This window comes from Sardina pilchardus, chromosome 4, assembly GCF_963854185.1.
Source record: "Sardina pilchardus chromosome 4, fSarPil1.1, whole genome shotgun sequence".
In the NCBI taxonomy this organism is placed as follows: Eukaryota; Metazoa; Chordata; class Actinopteri; order Clupeiformes; family Clupeidae; genus Sardina; species Sardina pilchardus.
In genome coordinates this window covers 5,146,595-5,167,185 of record NC_084997.1, presented here as the reverse complement: position 1 = coordinate 5,167,185, position 20,591 = coordinate 5,146,595, and the positions used below count along the sequence as shown (strand labels likewise).

Below are 20,591 nucleotides of genomic sequence, written 5' to 3'. Positions count from 1 at the left end.
TGGTGAGCGGGGGGGGACGTGTTCTATTAGGGCCGTCTTTAAGCAGGGGAAATAATGCGGCCGGAGCGAGCGAGGAGAGCCAGGCGCGCTGCTGCTCGTGAATACCAAGCGGGCGAGCCAATGAGCTGTGACCCAGCGAGCTGCAGCACGGCCACCATCAGAGCGCCGGGGCCCCTGTCGGCCTCTCCACCAATCAGCAAGTGGCACTCGACAGCCATCCGCTTGATAGGAGACATAACCAGCTCGGAATGAAATTACGCACCCAGGGAGCAACATGAAATTACAGTAGCGCCACAGCAAGGCCAACCTTGAGAGTTATTGATGTTCCACGGCTTGATGTGATTTGGGCTATTATTTCTTAATAAATCTGCCAGCATCAATAATCGTGTTCAACACTCATGATACATTCTGTTCTAAAAAGGAGGCATGATGAGTTTTTTTGGCGGGCGCTCGCAGTGAAGAAGATTGAAAAAAGGACAAAGAATGAAATGAGTGAGAAATGCACAATCATAGGTCACAAGAAGATGAGGAACACTTGCAACTAATCACAACACAGACTGAATAAACAATGACAGTGAGCATTTCTGTGAAGGATGAAGCAGAGATGGCAAAACAACTTTTTGACAACTGTCCTTGGAGAAGAAAAGAACAATGCCCATCCACCACCCACTGTGGGCTCTGTTTGACCTGTCGCCCATCGCCCCTGAGCGGTACCTTGGCCAGGGAGAAGATGCGGGTGCTGGAGGGCACAGCCAGCTCCTGCTGCAGGTCCTGCTTGTCGGCCCAGGCCCTCTTGAGTGGCAGGTGGGGCACAAAGCCGTCCACGGAGGGGTGGCACATGCGCAGGGCCTTCTGCATGCTCTCCTCAAAGGTGCGGCCCACTGCCATCACCTGGGGACCGGGGGGGGGGAGGGGGACATGGGCACAGGAGGAGGTCAGGCTGAATGACAAAACAGCTGCATACATTTACACTCACACAATCTCTCACAAACACACACACACACACACACACACACACACACGCACGCATGCACACACAAACACACACACACACACACACACACACACACGTGAGACTGCAGATGAAAGGTGTGCCCTTGAGGGGATTGATGTGAATGCATTCATTGTGGCGAAGGATGCATGTCCTTCTGAGAGAAGTTTCTGATGTTCAGTGTGTGTAAGAATGCCTTAAAGGTGCAGTATGCAGACTTTGTTGTCAAAAATGATCTATGATGCTACATAAACAGTGTGATGTCTTTCTGAAGGCCTGAAGAAAACATAATGCATCACAAAAGGTGCATATCCTTCTGATTTCTGTCTCTTAGGAACACGAGTGTATACACTGCAAATGAATACAGGATAAAAAACACCTTTTGAATTCTGAATGCAGCAACTACAGTAGAGCAAACCTATCTAATGTCTTTAAAGTGAATGTGGAGAAAAGGACCCATTCCAGTTCATTGAAATAATTCACTTATTTGCTGTTTCACTGAGTCTATTTGAGCATCTGATAATCAGCAATCACGCTATGTGTGTGTGTGTGTGTGTGTGTGTGAGTGTGTGTGTGTAACATTAGAGGAGCGACATCTGTGGCCCACCTCGCCCACACTCTTCATGGCGCTGCCGATCTCGCGGGACATGCCCTGGAAGCGGTCCAGGTCCCAGCGGGGGATCTTGGTGACGATGTAGTCCAGGCTGGGCTCGAAGCAGGCCGTGGTCTTCTCCGACACGGCGTTCTTGATCTCCGGCAGAGGGATGCCCAGGGCCAGTTTGGCGGCCACAAAAGCCAGAGGGTAGCTGAGCACAGGGGTGGAGGACATTACAGCGGACATTACCATCCGTGCTCATCCACAGTCAGTCATTGTCACTGAGAGGCGGACTGCTGAATGAAGAAATTCAATGATAAAGCATGTTGTCTGCTTAGCTTCTAATATCCTAGCAAATAAATCAGGAATTCCTCAAGGGAAAGATGCAGAGCTAAACTACCTGCAACAGTGCATCACTGCATATGGTTAGACAATACATCATCCAAAGCATCTCCTCATAAAAGCCTACCTCACTTCAAAGGAGAACAGAAAGATAAATTGGAGGAGAGGAGGACATTCTAATAGATAACTGTTCTTTCGCAGGACATGAGCCAAAAATCAGGACTGAGGAAAATGGCGTCTTCTTGCGTCGGTCTTACCCCGTGGCCTTGGAGGCCAGCGCGGAGCTCCTGGAGAGCCGGGCGTTGACCTCGATGATGCAGTACTCCAGAGAGGAGGGGTGGAGGGCGTACTGGATGTTGCACTCGCCCACGATGCCCAGGTGCCGCACCACCTTGAGGGCCGTCTCTCTCAGCATGTGGTACTCCTCGTTGGACAGGGTCTGGCTGGGTGCCACCACGATGGAGTCACCTGCAAGGACATGTGGGGCTCTTTCTTAGCATTCCTTTCATCCCAATGGGCATTCAGTTTTGATATAAAAAAGGACTGCACTCCAGCTGAACACAAATACTGAATAATGACTTCCACAGGATGTGTGCATTGGACATACTGTGAGCAGAAGTGTGAGGTGGCGCCACTTGGTGGTGTAATGGTGTAATTAACTGATAAATAACTGAGCCTGGTACCTGTATGGATGCCAAGCGGGTCAAAGTTCTCCATGTTGCAGACGGTGACGCAGTTGTTGGCGATGTCCCTGACCACCTCGTACTCCACCTCCTTCCAGCCCAGCAGGGACTTCTCCACCAGGATCTGCTTGCTCATCGCCAGAGCCTGCAGGGCCACACAGCACACACCTCAAATTAACAGTGTTCACTCTCAGCATCCACACGCAAACACGCTCCATCAGAGAGAGCGGCCTTGCTGCCTTAGAGGCGCCGCTGCGAAGAGTTTGTTCTTTCTGAGCTGGGAACTGATTCTCTATTCACCTTCCGTGCCGTCTGCTCCAACTTGTCCTTGTCGGCACAAAGGCCGGAGCCCAGACCCCCAAGTGCGTAGGCAGAGCGGAGCATGACAGGGTAGCCGATCGTATCCGCAGCCTTCAGGGCATCTGCCACCTACAGGACACAGTCTGCCATTACAACACACTCCTAACACTGTGAGGAAGCTTGTAATGACAGCACCACAGACATGGGGAGGTGCCTGACCGTCTCCACGGCGATGCTGGGTGCTATCTTCTCGTTGATCTCCATCAGCTTGTCTGAGAAGAGCTGCCGGTCCTCAGTCGCCACGATGGAGTCCACAGGTGTCCCTAACACCTTCACGCCATACTTCTGCAGAACTCCGCTGTTGTACAGCTCCACACCTGTGCAGCCAGCAGAAAACACAGCATATACCACATCACCTCTACTAGCATAACCGCTCTACAGCATTTTCCCCTTAAAAGGAAAAAGCTCCTTTGGCTTAAAAGTGCATTTGATTTAGGGGAAGGTTTTTTGATGTTTGCGCTCCACATTCAAAGGAATGACTCTACACTGATTTGAGCTCCTGACACAATGTGTATGACTCTGTCCATTTACAAGCACTGCTCAAAAACAGCTGAGTTCACTACATGCCCACAGTAGATAGACCTCTGGAGGAACTCAAGGAAAATGTAGCTGAACTCAATGCAAAGTGTACAGGATTACTGTCAAGGACAGCATCTTTAATCACTACAGATAAAAGTGTCACACAAAAGAGTGCAAAAACAATACATCTAAAGTCCAACCAGTGAACAAAATCATAACACAAGAGTGATAACCTCTGTGAGGCTATCAGTAGATATGCGTCTAGTTGACTTTTTCACTTCATGTCTGCCATAAAAATGGATAATTTCATACAGTGACAGCACTATAATGAAATGATGTCTGAATACATCAGGCTAATGTGCTCTGTGCTCTTGTCCCCCGAGCAGCGCGCTGTGCCCCGGGGTGACTCACCGCAGTTCAGGGCTGTCTGGCCCCCCATGGAGAGCAGGATGCCGTCTGGCCGCTCCGTCTTGATGACTTCGGTGACAAACTGTGGGGTGACGGGCAGGAAGTAGACAGAGTCAGCCTGCTTGGTGCCAACCTCGTTGGTCTGCACAGAGGCAATGTTGGGGTTCATCAGCACCGTCTTGAGGTTCTCTTCCTGCAACAGAAAACATTCAAATCAGTGACCTGTACACCGATAATATACATAATATGCTATATGATACATACAGTTGTCTAGAAATATAAATAAAATTAAAACAGCAACTGACAATGGATTGCCCTCTAAGACACACTTTTTCATGAAATAACGCTAGAGTACTGCCACAATGCTTAGACCGGTACCTTTAGGGCCTTGACAGCCTGGGATCCGGAGTAGTCAAACTCTCCTGCCTGGCCGATGGAGAGGCCCCCAGAGCCCAGCACCAGCACCTTAGACACCTGGGAGGAGGAGACACACACACACACATGCTCAGAGACACTCACACACACACACACACACACAGCCATGTGCAGCTCCCCTCTCAGGGATCTTCACATGCTCATCTCACCTTAGCTCTCGGAGGAATGTCTGGTTTGGGAGGCATCACAGACACTATGCTGGCCCCCTTCCCCTTCTTAATGAGCGAGATGAAGGCATCGAACAGGAACTAGAGCATGAAGAGCATGATAACATATACAGTAAGTATGAATTCACAAGTGTTCTTGGCATGTTGTTAGGCTAACACTAACACAATATGTCTGCATCTCAATGTAGCATAACAGAAATCTGCAATAACACTTCACCTGGACACTCTGCTAGCAGAATAGCTGCATTGTTCTACTGCATTATTGGACTATAAACGGTATACATTGACAGTTTAAAAATTGCAGAAAATAAATGTATCACTTATAAGATTAAGTTATTAGCTATAAGAATACGTTTGCTTTGTGAATAACACAATTCAATTTGGGTAATCTGGAATAATACCTCTGTGTCAGTAGGGCCTCCCTTTGCTTCTGGGTGGAACTGTGCTGTGAAGATTGGCTTGGAGTCATGCATGATACCCTGGAGGATAGAGAGAGGGGGAGGAGGAGAAACAGCAGTGAGGGAGTGAACACGGACAGACACAGCGTGTGAAACCCAATATTAAACTCCGTGAGACCCGATGAAACTGCAGCTAAAGGGTAAGAACAAGGACAGCTACCTCATTGGTCCCGTCATTGGCATTGATGAATAGAGGGCTCCAGCCTTGTGGCAGTGACTGGCTGTCAATTCCGTAGCCATGGTTCTGTGCAGTGATAAAGGCTTGGTTCGTCATCACATTCAGTACTGGCTGGTTCTGTCCCCTTTCAAGAGAATACAGAGAAAGATAAAAAATACAAAAAACAAGCAGAAAGTGGATATTGTAGAGGAGTAGTGATACATGCGCTGTTACAGGTAGGAACAGATTACAACTCTGTTCATTTAACGAGTCACATGCCAGTGCTGTACCTGTTGCCCATAGGCAGCTTGTAGGAATGAGCTCCAGCCGCAAGGGCCGTAATCTGGTTCCCCATGCAGATGCCAAACACAGGCTGGGGCCGATCACTATTAAGCACCTAAACAAGGACAAACAACAATTCTATCAAATGATCTAATTTCCCATATTCTCTCATACTGTGATTTACTTTACTCCTAAAGTAAATCATAATAGGTTGAATGTCAGTGGTAAGTGATGCACTTTAGCCTAAAGTGGGAACCAGAAGTCGGTCAAAATGGTGAAGCAAAAGACGAAGAACATAGTTTTCCCTCCACTTCCATGTACACAGACGGTACCTTGCGAAGATTCTCAATCAGGGGTCCAGCAAGTGAAGGGTCCCCCGGGCCATTGGAAATAAACAGCCCATCATAGTCCAGGCTCATCAGGTCTTGGTCCCATGGTACCAGATGGACTTCAGCTCCCCGCTGCACAGAGGTAGACAAGTCACCTATCATATGGAGGCTGGGAGAGATCTCTGGTTTCACTGACAGCTTTTGATGAACAGGTATGCCAAACTCAGGATAGATGAAGAGTAATACTCGATCAAATCTACAACTGAAAGACCATTTTAAAACATCACAATTTCATTCTACCAACTTCAAGAAAAGAAAAGATATACCATTCACACTGCAAGTCGTGTGATGCCCCCTCTTTCTGCAAATCAATCACTTCAACTCTTCTATATAATTACCTTGACAAGAAGTCTGATTATGTTGTGTTTGATCCCACAATCAACTGCTACCACTTTGATTGGGTTTCCTTTCCCAAATATCCGTGCTTCCTTAGTAGAAAGAAGTGAAAAATAATTTTACACACATCCAAAACAGTGATGACATACAAGTAAAAGAAATATATGACAATTGGTGTTTACTTTCGTAGAGACTTCTGCCATTAGATTATGCTGGTTCGGGTCTGTAAACTCAACAGGCTCCCCATCAAACTCAATCTTTCCCAAGATTGTTCCCTAAATATAATAAAAAGATGAATTACACATATATTTCATATAGCCACATGAAAATGTTACTCTTCATATGAAAACAGTCCAGTTAAGATAATATATGTGGGTCTGGTAGCCTACCTTATCCCGAATTATTTTAGTAAGCATCCTAGTATCCACACCATACAACGCAGGCACCTTAAAATTGGAAAATGAAATTTAAAATCTAATATGAAGTCAGGATTTACAAAGTAGAAGTATGCAGAAGGAAAGAACACTTTGAAAAATACCCCTTCTTCTTCCAGCCATTGAGCCAAGGATTTGACTGAATTCCAGTGGCTGTATTCATAACTATAGTCTTGCACCAACAGCCCAGACACCTGAGAAATAAAATATACACAATCCTGAGGGGTTAGAGTCACCACTGAAGGTCTCCTGCAACATCGGCCTAGATGACTGGCAAGCTAATATTGCAAAATCTTTCAGAGAAATGAAACTTGGAGGCAAACATTTAACAAAGTCAAGACATATTGGATGTGACATTTACGCAGCAGTTCCATCAGTGAACATCAGAAAGTGCTCGAAACCCACATGAATTTGGTCGGATTCCAAATGCTTTCTCAATCCCAGCTCATCCAGCTCCTGCGTATTGGGAACGCCGTAGTTTCCCACAATTGGGTAAGTGAGAGTTAAGATCTGGCCCCTGTAGCTGGGATCAGTCAGAGCTTCGGGGTACCTGTGTGTAGAAATATGTTGAAGACAGTTGCTTTGAGTCATACAGTGAATCCAGCATGCAACATAAATGCCTCCCCAATATATTATCTCAAAACATGGTGCATGTAATAACCATAGAGCCACACCACAAACCACATTGTAACCGTAACAGATAATAGAATGATAGTTTCAGCAGCAAAAAATATAAGTTTCTGTTATATTCAAGCCTTTAATTGATGATGATGAATTTATCCCTCACCCTACAAGTCCTGTGTTGAAGACTAGCTCGCCAGCCATGGAACGTTTTTTTCCAAAGGACAAGCCCTTGATTCGAGTGCCATCCTCCAGAACAAGGTGAGCAGTCTGGGCCTAAGGAGAAGGGTTCAGGTTCGGACAGTAGACAATATTTAGGCCTTTCTATTGCTTCTCAATAATCAAAATAATTAGGGCAGGAACATGGCAAATGTACTGTAAATCACATCCCTCTTTTCAACATGTGGTGAAACTGACACTGATGTTGTGAAGATTCACCTGACTTATGCCTTGCCATCATGAATAATTATGAAGACTTGTGATACCTCATATTTGCTTTTTGACAGATCGATAGATACAGTATATCATGTGATAGGAAGGTTTGCATTGCTATTTTCAGCCATAATATAAGTTTGCAAGACACAAACCTGTGTGATTTCACCATTTTGCTATGAAAGAAAACAAAATAATTACAAACAGCCAAATGCTGAGATGGCTACTCAATGTTTACATTATGCAAAGTAGTCGAGGGTAGCAGCACTTCACAGACACTCACCCACTATGGACGTAGGCCTAGCCTACCATACATTCTTTTTTTGAAAGCGGGAATTTGATATTCGGACAAATAAATCATACCATGAGCATATCAAAGATTGGAAAACTTCTTGAATTCCTTAAACATTCCTTAAAGTATGCCTATTTAAATCACTGGTTACATCTGCTCACAAAGTTTAAGTTAGCAAATTTGGCTCTAATAATTTTATGTTTTGAGTCTAGTTAGCTGGCTAAAGTAAGAGGGAGTAAAATTATAACTGACAGACTATCTGATAATGAGGCTAGATAAAATGTCCATAATCCATGGTAATTAGAATGTAATTAGCATTTTCTTTTACCTTTACACTGAACAGACGAGTTGACTTCCAGTTTACAAGACTCCTGCTTCTGCCACTTAGCCATCCTTGCTTCAGTAATGTTACCCTGGCTACTTTGCAAGCCGTTAATATCTTTGTCATTATAAAGTTACAAATAACGGGAGATGATGTTGTGGTAAAATCGCCCAAAATAACTTTATCCTTCTTTTCAGTCACTTTCAGAATAGACTAGATCGAAGAACAACTATGTCCCGTTTTAAAAAAATGAATGAAAGTGCAGCGTGAACGTTCCTCGTGTCTTGCCTGGGAAACTGGCGGCCAGCTGCCGTAAGCTTTTGCCAGGCGTGGAACGCCAAAGTGCAGAGTTGCACTCTGACCTAACCCACTACTGCTGGAATTCCATAAGCCCGCCACGCTGCCATCAAACTCATCGCTTACAGCGCGCACTGATCGACGACTGGTTTATACTTTTCAGTGAAGCTGAACTATGGTGTAGTGATAATTCCATTGTTTTATTTATTTTTTATTCTACAGCTTAATGTTACAAACTCACTGACCTAATAATATCCATTATTCTTTTCACATTTTTAAGTAGGCCTATGGTTATTTTACATTCACTCGAGTAGCCTATTTAGAAACGTCACACTACAGTGTGTGTGCATGCGTTGGCGCATGATATGATGAGACATGTATCATGCCTATGGTCCGGATGGCATGCACTCCCACGTGAAGAGTTCATGTTGGCTGTAACATCAGAAGAGGCATGTAACCCAACTACGATGACCTTTTACTTATTTAAGCCTCATGCTAAACACAGAATTGAGGTTACCTACATTTTATTTAAGAATTATGATCATCATGCTGCTAGAATTTTAAAATGAATACACATTGTGAATTGGTTTGTAAAAAGGTGGTATTATTTGGAGAATGCACTGACTGATGTTGTGTTACAGTATCCATGATGGAATGAACATACTGTAGCCTACTTAATTGATAGCCTAGTTCTAGCCTACATCATGTCAGAGATGTCTTTCATCTCCAAGAAAAGTCGAGAAATAAAAATCTGCTGTTCAGAGATCTAAACGTACTTAAACGATGTTAACGTTGCGCATGCACACATGAAACGACACACTATGTGCAAAACATCCTGTATCCCATTCCCCCATCCCTCACACTCCATCTTGCATGGCCTAAACAATGCCCTCCAAAGACTTGTCTCCGACACAACCCAACCATCACACAATAGTGGGCAGCCATGGTCGGGGATTAGGGGAGCTGCAGGGGTTTGCTGAGCACGGTGAGATTGGGCAGGCCAGAGTGGGCCGCTCTGCTGGATTCAGCAGTCTGTGACCAGTGGCCGGTTGGGCGTGAGTAATGTGACCTGGGATGTGTCAGCAAAGAGAGCGGTCTTTAATGACGAACAATACAACATGATGCCCTGCAGTGACCCTGGCAACTTACACAGACTTGACCCTATATGTCTGACTCGTAGCGGTTCTGAGGTGAAGCGATCTGGTGGTGAGCTGTTGAGGCCGGGAAGTGAGACGTATCACCCCAGGACGTTGCACACCCCCATCTCTGAGTCCTTAAGTAACCGCTGGCCATGTCTGAACTTAAAAAAGAATGTTTAAACTCAAAGGGCTTTGAGTGATTGAAGTAGGATGATGAAAACATGAAGTGCACTGGAGGTGCACCAGTGGTTTAGGGTAAGCTTGAAGACCCTGTAGTATTTTTTTTATCTTTGCTGTTTCCGCAGCAATATGGACATCAGATGTTTTTTCGTATTAAATCTTACTTCTGCATAGTATTCCCTGAACCTTAGCATATTTTTCTCAAATCAGATCTGCTCCCCTGGGTATGACGAAGCGTGATGATATTTCAAAAGCTGGTAAAACAGTCAGATTACTGGAAGCTGTGCCAGGCTCTCTGGGCTGGCTGGAGCTGAACACTTCCATGGAGCTGATGGTCTTTTCATTACTGGTATGGTGTTTCATGCCATGGTGTTAAAATCACTAATGGGTAATTCAAGCAAGGCTTCTGTGCTAAAGCTTTTTATGAAAAGAGTAACAGTGCACTCTAGTGGTTGTGTACTGCAGAACATGTTGTTCAGATAAATTTGAAACAAACGGACTATATTACCAGGAAACCTTTACATGCACATTCCACATTTTGTGTGGAAAAGGAAATGATCCCCACTCCACAGGTCTCACTAGACCATGGAATACTTCAAGGCCCATTGCAGAAATTGAAATCTAAGATAACATTTTCAGATCTCATTCTGAACTCCCACACAGACACGCACACACACACACACTCTACAATAATGTGTGTATGTCACTGTTTGTACATCAAAACCAAATGTATCTGCATTTTGTGACACATCAATAGCTGAACACCATATGTTACAGATTTGGAGGGTTTCTTCACTTTTATCTGGATCAGCATCCTTATTGTTATAACCACTTTTCTGAGATGCTTGTCTTGCTGGCAACAACACAGAGTGCTGCTAGCTATATGAGCTTGAAGATGGAAAATAGCTGAGTCTCTAAAGAGCATGTGAAGCCTTTGAAACGCATATCTTTCTATTACGGCAACACACTGGATCCTTCCACTGGGACTCCAGTGCTTAACGAGATATGGTGTGTTTCTTTGTCATTTGGATGGCATTCACATTGTTTGGGATCACATGTGCAGCTTTTAGACATGTTTAACCATACAAGTGTAAAAATAATTAAGGTTATTTCTGTCAGGATCACAAATGTTTCTTGGATAATATTGTCTTTCTCAGAGATTGTCAAGCATCAATACTGATGACTACAACTTTATTAAAGAACCTTTTGTGTTCTCAATAATTCAACAATAGAGATCTGAAGTTTTAACTTCATTTTCAGTTAACCTACTGGCCAATACATTTTTGTAAAATAATAATAATATAAAAAAAATAGTTGGCTAAACATATGATACATGTATTGGAGTAACTCGATCACACAAAATCACATTACTGCTCTGAACCAAGTCTCCAATCCATGAATGCATAAAATATCAAACCAAAGATAAGACTAACCTTCTCACTACATGCAGCAGTAAAAGCATTTTAAGGTTATTCAATGTAATGAAACATACAGAGTATACAGCAACGCCTGTCCACATGACCAAGAACAACACCTCTTTAGCATGATGAGAGAAACACATGGTGGCAGCACTGAGCACACAGGCACTAAAGTAAGAGACAAGGAGTCTGCAGACAGGTGGGGCAGACTGAGCAGTAAGCCTGGTAAAGCTCTGGAATATTCTAGAATATCCCAGAGTGCCCTCTGCTATTATCTTCTGCCAACCCCATCTCATATGACATAGGTGGATAACGTTTTCATTGGCGTCAGACTGAATTCTAAACCGAAGAGCCCCATCTAACAGTAAACAATGCTGAAGATGGAGTCCACTGAAGAATATCTGTGATGACCTTGGTTGACATCAGATATAGACCTCGAACATTTGAAATATTCACACTATTCCTAGAAACCGCAAACCAATTTGCAGATGATGTTAAGTAGTTACGTGCATTAGGAAAATGAAATCACAGCAAGTATGACATCATATACACTTGTGTGCATGTCTTCTTGTTTTCTTTAACATATATATATCTATCTATATACTACATGTTTTTGTTATACTATTTTTCAATAACATAGGATGACACCCTCTCAGACCTACAGCAGTGGTCAACACGGCAAATGCCTTGCAGCACATAGACTGACCATATGACTCATAAATTCCAAGATGGGGATCAGGTATCATGGGTTCCTTCTCTTGGCCAAGGCCATGTTTTGGCTTTGTTTAGCCTTCCACTTTATAATGCCCATTTGCACTGTGGGGGTGCTTTAATCGGTAGGCCAACTGCCTTGAATCGGTCCCCTTAAGGAGCTGTGGCCCCACTCAAAGAGATCCCAAGAAACTTCACACCTCTCCAGAAAGGCCTATAAATAGTGTCCATCTGTCCCTGGGCTCAGTTACAAGCTCATTCCTTTTGGGGCTTAGAGGGGGTGGGTGCTAGGCCTGCTTGGTTTAGGAAGCCAGACCAGAACCCAAGGAAAGTCCAACTGTCATATATACTGAAAAGCATCAGTGACCTGCAAACCAGGCACAAATCTGCACAGGCTGTTGGTGCAACCAGGTGCAAAAAATAGTATTGGGCAGGTCACGGCTCAATGGATGGGATGGATCAATGGAAGTCACCATATGACTTTCACCTTTGCCATTCTGCTGGTGTAAATATAAATAAAATTGTAACCATCACTCGTAACTATATCATTTTTAATATTCATGTTTTGTGATCCCTTCATTTGGATACAAATCAATTGCCTCAATTTAAAACAAAATTTCTCATGCAAAAAGACATCTTTATTATTAATTGAGCTGAACTATGTTCAACTGCAATCATATAATAACTCATTCAGTATAATGTTATGTTATATTGTGTTTAAAGTTATTGACCGTACAAAGCATGCATAGTGCATTATTGTCTCTTCGGTAAAGTGCGAGTTAATTTTGGGCCACAGTGTGTCCTCGTACATCCCAAAGGGGGCTCTGTGGGGGTTAAACCCTTCCTCTTGAAGGGCCGGCTAAGACTCAGGGTGATGATGTGATGATGCTGGAGAGAATGAGAGACACACTACCCCGACAATGCCTGTCCTATTTGAGGCTTGGGAACAAACAACTGAGGCGCACTGCAGTCAAATCCCTCATCAGATACCCACATGTTGGCTGCAGACGAGTTGATCAGTGCACATTCTGTTCAGGTGACTGGTTTTCTCATTGGGATCATGTTGCTGCATCTGCGTAAGGCCGTTATCTTTTACAAAAGACATTTATACTAATATGGTTACGCTGCAGTGAGAACAGCATTTGATGCAGGCTTTCCCTGGGATCCCCGTGGTACCAGGCAGCTTTTACTGTGTGATGTCACTGTACTACACTTCAGCTATAGCTCCTTTTCTTGACATATGATATTGAGGACAGTTTAACGGGCGCGCTAATGCTGAGGGTCTTCATTGCGGCGTCTCATAGACTTCATTCAGAGATTGGGTAGTAAAAGAATCGTGCACTTGACTGACTTCTCATCGACTCAAGACATTGTACGTAAACAACATCTGTATACAGAGTACAGAGTTTCCTTTAAAACCTCTCTGTCTCTGTCTATGTTTTTGTTAAATTCAAAATACTTTTAGGAAATTAAACAGTGAATATGGTCAACCAGTCAAGGTCCAGCGACTGAACATCCTCAGTCCATTCATAAGATCGATTTATCATTGCCAGAAATTCATAAGGCTGCCAGGAAGTTAAAGCCTTTTAATCTGTATGGTGCTAAGTTGCTATGTTTACTGCCTGCATACAGACATATCAACCCTTCCCACTTGCTTCCTGAATCTCCATATAGCATTTCCTCTCAGTGAACAATTTACAGGAAGTGTATATTCATTCACATCAAAATTTAAGCAATATGCACAGCATGACAAGTATGAGTATGACAGCATGACAAAATCTTGAGCAGATGATGCAAATCAAAATGCAGTTCCTCACAATTGCCACATGAGGTGCTGTTTCACCATATGACCTTTTAACCTTTCCCGGGGTAGTCCTTCCTCTGTTGCCTAGCGTTGGCCCATCTGAAAGAGTTTAATTTAATCCAGTTATGTGTCACTTGGCATTAGGCCTGGCTGTACTTTAGTGTATGGGTTCAATCACGCGGGTATTGACATCTGACCCCTAGAGCTGAGCATATTTACTAAGAAGAGTGGGGACACTATACAATAATTTATGAAAACCTGTTTATGATTCTGGAACATTTATATTAAGAGTATGTGTTTCCATGTGGTAAATGCAGGTATCATCGTCATCATCATTATCATGCCAACCCTGACCATATGGCAAAGCCATAGCTTTGACATTGCTACCAATCTGTCAAAACACAGCAATTTAAAGGGAGCATAACTAGTGTGTTATTGGTAACATGAGTCTTGAGGTAAATATAATATGTTTAAATATATGTGCTGTTCCGTGCTGATTTACTGCAGCACTTCAATAAGAGTGAACAACATAGATAACGTTTTCTACAGTATGTTTGTTGGGAGTTTCCATGGTAGTTGTTTTTTTTTTTTTTTGGGGGGGGGGGGGAGTCAGTAAGCAGCTCTTTTTTTGTCTGTGACCTCACAGAGTAAGGAAGCCATCTTAGGACATTAAAGACTGATTATAACTATGGTCTCTCCTCCCTCTGCCCCATACCCTGACCCATCCCCCACCCCAGCACCAGGCTCTTTGGCCGAGTCATTTTGGTAAAATCATAAAAGTCTCATGCGTGATTAGGACCAGTGGGACAGGTGCAGGGGCAGGGGTCTTGAGAAGGTGCTTCTGGAAGGCAAGGGTGAGCTTTGATGACAGCTGACACGAATGTGGTTTTCTCTGGCTGAGCCTCGGTTGGAAGGGGTTAGAGAAAGAAGAGTTGGGGGAAACTGAGAGAGAGAGAGATAGAGAGAGAGATAGAGAGAGAGAGAGAGAGAGAGAGGCCAGCCCCTTCTTTATCCCTTACCCGCGTCAGTGGGGTGGGGCACTAAGACATATTTAGAAAGCAGGAAGGAGCCAAAACCTGCTACAATCACCCTGTGTGGTAACAGGCATTGGCAGCTGAGAACCCAGAGAGAATCATCCTCCTCAACTGTCTTCATTCCTAAGGCAATAGCACTCAGTCCAGAAGAAACTGTGGCCACACACATCACAACCAATCCACTTCAATCGCGTGCCGTACCACAGTTCATATGTGCAGGGAACACAATGCCCAACTTGGTGTTGCCAAGTAGAAGATAGTAGAAGTAGAAGATGGCAAGAGGTTTGACTTTTTCTCCACTGAAAGTTCCCCCAGCTGGTTTTCTTTGACTGAGTATGCTATTGTTTAAAAGCCTGTGGAAATCACAGTAGGGCCTACAGACTATTGTAGGCTACTCTCCTCTACATTGGCATTTTAGTGATCCTGTAAAAGTAATGGTTAAGACCAGTCTTCTAAAGAGGAAACAAATCATTACAATTGACCATGCCATCTATGGCAGTAGCTAAACATACATCTTTCTCAAAGCGGTGCAAATCTAATTGCGCTCGTTTCCCCCCACCGGAGAACGCCTCCTCCGGCCCACCCCACGGGGCAGGCGTTGGCAGGTGAAGAAATGATTTGTAGCATCTAGTCTACCTTTTGGGTGCTAATCGCATGGCATGACCTGGATGGATGCCTGGTTTCTTTAGAGATTTCCCAAAGGAAGCTGAATCCAGTGTCCTAAAGAGTAGGCCTATCTATGACAACTGATTGGACTGGACCAGTTCATTCATCGTGTCAAGAGCAAGCATTACCCTGCACCACAAACGATTTTGTTGTATTTTCATTTGAAGGATGCTGACTTAGGCTACCTTCATTTGTGAATAATTGTAGCCTATTTTTCCTTTTCGATTACTAACACTTGTTTTGTATAGGCCACGTAATCTAAATTATAATAGAGATGAAGGCACGAAAGCTATTGAAGGGAAACTGTCAATGTTTCTGTTGCGTGAGGGAACGATGATGTGAGTAGGCTAAGTGAAGTCCGGAGCATTTGAGATATAAATTCCGGGACATTCCTCTGTAGAACTGTCTAACGCAAACGATTATTGGTGGCGAATTGTACACACGCACACACGCACACACGCACACACGCACACACACACACACACACACACACACACTGGTAATGTCGCTAACTAAAAACATTCGACAGGAAGATCTTTCACTGCGAAAACACTGTACACGCACATGACATTACACACTCACCTAAAATTTCTAGGAACATATTGCTCTCAAACATGAGGATAAGTCCCACCTGATGACCCCGGACAACCCTATGCACTAGGCTATTTCCTGTGTTTCTCTTTTTTTCTTCCTCCTGTTCTAAATAAACAAGCAATGACGCGCTCCATATGCATTATGTCGGGTCGCCCCTAATTCCTTGTAAAGAAGGGGCGACCACCCCTCCGGAAACCTCGTCCAATCCGGTCCCTTGAGCAGCACTGGCATCCACAGTGGTGTAAAGTATACACATATATAAACTTCCATTCTTCCCGCAACTGCTCTGAGTCCTCCAAGCAGTGGTCCGTCCCTTGTGTTATCACCTGGAATCTGTGGTGAAGCAGACAAATCACTTTAAAAATGGCACCTAAGAAGGACGCCAAGGCCGCACCAGCCAAGAAGGCAGAGCCCGCAAAGAAGGCCGAGCCAGCAAAGAAAGAGGAGCCCCTGCCAGAGCCCCCTCCCAAACCTCCAGTCGCTGCCGTTGACCTGTCTGCTGTCAAGGTAAAGACACAGAATTGCTTTGCTCCGCACTTCCGGCATCGTTTCTTCTAATGTTCTAATGTTTTTAAAAGCTCTGCTAAAACGTTGTTTTGAAACAAGCAGTAGACCTATTGGGGATATTTGGAACATGTTATACAATATATCTCATAAAAAAAATGTTAATATGAGGGACTGGGAATATAGCCTACACCGAACTACCATGGGAAGTAGTACAGTAGCCTAGAGATGTAGAGGTCTTGCCCTGGCCCTCTGTGCGAGGTGGATTTGATGGAGTAACAGACTTTTTTAAAAAAAGCCTTTTCACGGTAGGCTATGTTATAAGTATAAGTAAACGACCAACATCTTGATCCGGGAGTGGATCAGTACCACGGAGAGTTCCGGAGGTCGTCTGCGTCTCCGCTCTCTGGATTTAATTTCCCACTGTAGGCTACTGAATCATCCGACTCATCACATCAGAGTTGTTTGGGCTGATACTGTAAATGACAGGTAGGGGCGAGCCGTGCGTAACCAAATGTGGAGATGGTTATCACGTCTAAACATGGAGCTCATATTACCGTCCTTTAAGCAGCTGGGGTTCTAAATTAGGTCCAGCAAAAGGAATTTCGAAGAAGTAACTTACCTCCTCACTTAAAAATGACGAAATATTTAATGTCTCTGTTTGATGTTTGATATCATGTTTTCAAATGTTGATCGGTTAAACGCACGCGTTGATTGCTCTAAACAGAACTGTGCATTTACATTTGCATTACATTCATTTAGCTGATGCTGTTATCCAAAGTGACTCACAACAAGAGACTATCATTCAAGCTACAGTGCATAGGAGACTTTAGCTAGGATTTACTACTGCATCTGTCCATACTAGTGGATAGCTTTTAAGACTCATTTTAGAATGTATTCAGATATAATACTTCATAATATAATACTACAATAATACTCATATATAATACTACTATAATACTCATGTATAATCTTGAATTTCCCCTTGGGATCAATAAAGTATCTATCTATCTATCTATCTATCTATCTATCTATCTATCTATCTGTCTATCTATCTACTAGCATTTGAAACATCTTCATATTGATTTTATATAATCAGCAGTTGATTGCCTAAGTCCAGTTTCTGGACTTAAATGTTCAGTCACTTGATTAACCATACCAATTGCTCTAATTGGATCTAAACCCCATCACATTGTTTTCCATGGACAAAATGTTGAAGGTTCCCTGATACTAATCTATCCACTCCTTGCGATGCAGCGGTTGTTGTGAGATATGGGGACATGTTTTAAATGCTGCTTTTGCTGCTTTTTCTACTGTAGGTGGAATTCACCCCAGACCAGATTGAGGGTGAGTAGTCATTTTTTTCTAGACCCACCTGTTGTTTGGCATAACATACACTTCTAAATAATTGCAGATTCAACAAAACTAAGACATACCGATGAATGACTAATTGATGAAGCCCAAATGAAAAAAAAACATGAATGAAAGAGTCAATGAAAGGATAATTTGAATGAATGATTGAATGAAGGAATGTATGGTGACTGTATTAGCGGAACTGACTGACTAAGTAACCAACAGACTGACACAATAATGGACTGTTATATTTTGAGAATATAAACATATGGCAATCTGATCAGAGACCACATAGACAAGAGAGGGGAAATATCTTGTCATGTATTTTGTGGTCAGGACCTGTCAAGAGAGCATTGTGATAATTAGAACCAAAATGATGCAGAGTGTCTCTACCCCTTAGTGTCAAATGCCAGAAGTGTTGTGGGATTAACTTTTATTGTGTAGTAAAGGTCAAACAATTTGATACATCCTAGTGGTGGTCCTGCCCCCATTGTCCAGGGCAGTGAGTGACATGAAAGAATAGCCCCTCGGGCCAATGGGAGGCCAGGCGGTCAGCGTGCAGAGTGGAGGGTGTGAGTTACACCGTAGTCAGCATTCTTGGAGTTTACGTAGGTCAGTCATGGCCCAGCAGTGTCTATATATGGCAGGGCTAGTATTCTTGGGAGAGTATCGATTGCCCGCCGGGGCTTTAAATGCCGCCCAGCAGTGAGCTGCAAGGAGCAGCTGGCCCCGTGCGGAAATCACATAAAGCTACTAAGCTTTCAGCAGATCACTTTCCATTGAGACTGTGGTAAAAGGCCCATAGAAATAGCTGGCCCTTGTTATCACACGTTGCTCACCCTTGCTCCGGCATGTGCCCAGCTGTTTGTTGTAATTGCGGCAGCAGGATGAGTGAGATGTGTGGCCTTGAGCTCATCATCCACGGGTCACCTGAGCGCCAGGTCACATGCTGCCTGTGCTGGCCCATCAGTCACTCGTCTCGTCTCTCACCTCTGCTGGAGTCTACTCCCCACTCATTTATGTAAGACTCAGCACCACCAATGAGAAGAAAGCCTCTGAGAACATTTTTTTTGTTGAGAATAGAGACATGAATATTCCATCTAAATTCCATCACAACTGTCCATTTAGTTCTCCTTCTAATTGTTCCATCTTGTTTTAGATGTAAAATCTTTCATCAGTTTTTCACTGACAGTAGTCATCAACAAGCATTAAAGTTCATGAGTCATCTTTGTCCTGATTGCAGACTACAGGGAGGCTTTCGGACTCTTTGACAGACTGGGTGATAACAAGGTCGCTTACAACCAGATCGCCGACATCATGCGTGCTCTGGGACAGAACCCCACCAACAAAGAGGTCAAGCACATCCTGGGCAACCCCTCCACAGAAGGTAAAACAACTACACCCTCACTCTGCCCCATCCCTCACTGTGTCCATACATCATACCAAAACATAAACATGATTACATACTGTAAGTGCTAGGCCTAAAGTTATGTAGTTTAATTTATGTAAGCCTACAATTGTTCATTTTGATTATTTTCATTGATGTTTGTGTTTATGTATATGTTCAAATAGCACTTTCCATATCCATATTCTTGGGTGTGTCCTTGCAGACATGACTGGCAAGAGAATTGAGTTCGAGCAGTTCCTGCCCATGCTGCAGACTGTGGTCAACAACCCCAACAAGGCGCAGTTTGAGGACTACGTTGAGGGTCTCCGCGTCTTTGACAAGGAGGGTAACGGCACAGTGATGGGCGCTGAGCTGCGTATCGTCCTGTCAACGCTGGGTAAGAGAAGGCCTGATTGCCTGAGAAAAACGTTTAAACGTTTGAAATGTTTCATTCATTGAGTAGGAGGATGGTGTAGGAGGGTGTACGGTGACATGCTAGGTGGCTAAGCCAAGATGATCATTTCCTCCTTCAGGTGAGAAGATGAATGAGACTGAGATTGATGCTCTCATGACAGGACAGGAGGATGAGAACGGCTGTGTCAACTATGAGGGTTCGTATTGCATGTGTCACCCGTCATAACTTTATGCGCTATGGCTTCATGTTGGTAATGATCAGGATGGTGGCAATAACAACACTCTCCTCTTGCCCCACAGCTTTCGTCAAGCACATCATGTCTGTGTAAGATCCCTCAAATTCACATGGTGAGGAAGCTGAAGAGTTTCTGCAGACCCCATGGTGTCAGGACATCCGCCCACTGTTTCCAACTCCACCTGAGAAATGGATAATGAAAAGGACTATGGGATGTCATTCCTAAACCCTGTTCGTGTTGTCACATTGTTTTATTTTTCCATATCGTTTTTTCCCTCCAACTATTTTTTTTCTTTATTTTATCCGTTCTTGGACGCCACACTCTCTCTTTCAGCCGACGTTTTATGTTGTGAAAGCTCCTCCCTCTCGGTCAGGGCATGTCTCTTGGCATTGGGCCATTTGTGAGGGGTGTGAGAGGGCAACGGATGCCCTGAAGACGAGCTCCGACACTCCCCCCTACCCCCACGGTCTGGATTGGTGCTACAGAACGGAGGTGCTATTGATGACCCCCACTGTCCCGCAACTGTGGATGACTCATTGGAACATGTCTCCCTTTCCCCCAAAGTCTTAATTTATTTTTCACCTCTGTCATTTCACATAATAAACTTTTCACAAAGTATCCTTGTCCCGAG

At 43.9% G+C, this 20,591-nt stretch overlaps 2 protein-coding genes across 2 annotated transcripts in view; one reads left to right on the top strand and one right to left on the bottom strand.

The window, feature by feature from the left end:
* The window catches only part of cps1 (carbamoyl-phosphate synthase 1, mitochondrial), a 39,700-nt gene extending 31,194 nt beyond the window's left edge, over positions 1–8,506 (bottom strand). Inside the window, exons 1-20 of the mRNA XM_062533793.1 lie at positions 8,230–8,506; positions 7,344–7,453; positions 6,962–7,106; positions 6,661–6,750; positions 6,512–6,568; positions 6,305–6,397; positions 6,125–6,214; positions 5,730–5,858; positions 5,406–5,512; positions 5,119–5,260; positions 4,902–4,979; positions 4,483–4,581; positions 4,277–4,372; positions 3,902–4,091; positions 3,131–3,288; positions 2,912–3,040; positions 2,612–2,756; positions 2,186–2,396; positions 1,599–1,797; positions 715–891 (exon numbers count right to left, since the gene is read on the bottom strand). Coding sequence (XP_062389777.1) covers positions 715–891; positions 1,599–1,797; positions 2,186–2,396; positions 2,612–2,756; positions 2,912–3,040; positions 3,131–3,288; positions 3,902–4,091; positions 4,277–4,372; positions 4,483–4,581; positions 4,902–4,979; positions 5,119–5,260; positions 5,406–5,512; positions 5,730–5,858; positions 6,125–6,214; positions 6,305–6,397; positions 6,512–6,568; positions 6,661–6,750; positions 6,962–7,106; positions 7,344–7,453; positions 8,230–8,349 — 2,565 coding nt within the window. The 5' untranslated portion in view covers positions 8,350–8,506. The remainder of the gene's footprint in view (positions 1–714; positions 892–1,598; positions 1,798–2,185; positions 2,397–2,611; positions 2,757–2,911; positions 3,041–3,130; positions 3,289–3,901; positions 4,092–4,276; positions 4,373–4,482; positions 4,582–4,901; positions 4,980–5,118; positions 5,261–5,405; positions 5,513–5,729; positions 5,859–6,124; positions 6,215–6,304; positions 6,398–6,511; positions 6,569–6,660; positions 6,751–6,961; positions 7,107–7,343; positions 7,454–8,229) is intronic.
* A 7,846-nt stretch (positions 8,507–16,352) lies between these two features.
* Positions 16,353–20,578, top strand: myl1 (myosin, light chain 1, alkali; skeletal, fast). The gene is made up of 6 exons (XM_062533792.1): positions 16,353–16,573; positions 17,890–17,917; positions 19,167–19,310; positions 19,534–19,707; positions 19,844–19,921; positions 20,025–20,578. Exons 1-6 carry the CDS (start codon positions 16,430–16,432, stop codon positions 20,051–20,053), a joined length of 597 nt encoding a protein of 198 aa, XP_062389776.1. The 5' UTR covers positions 16,353–16,429; the 3' UTR covers positions 20,054–20,578.
* The last annotated feature ends 13 nt before the right edge of the window (positions 20,579–20,591 follow it).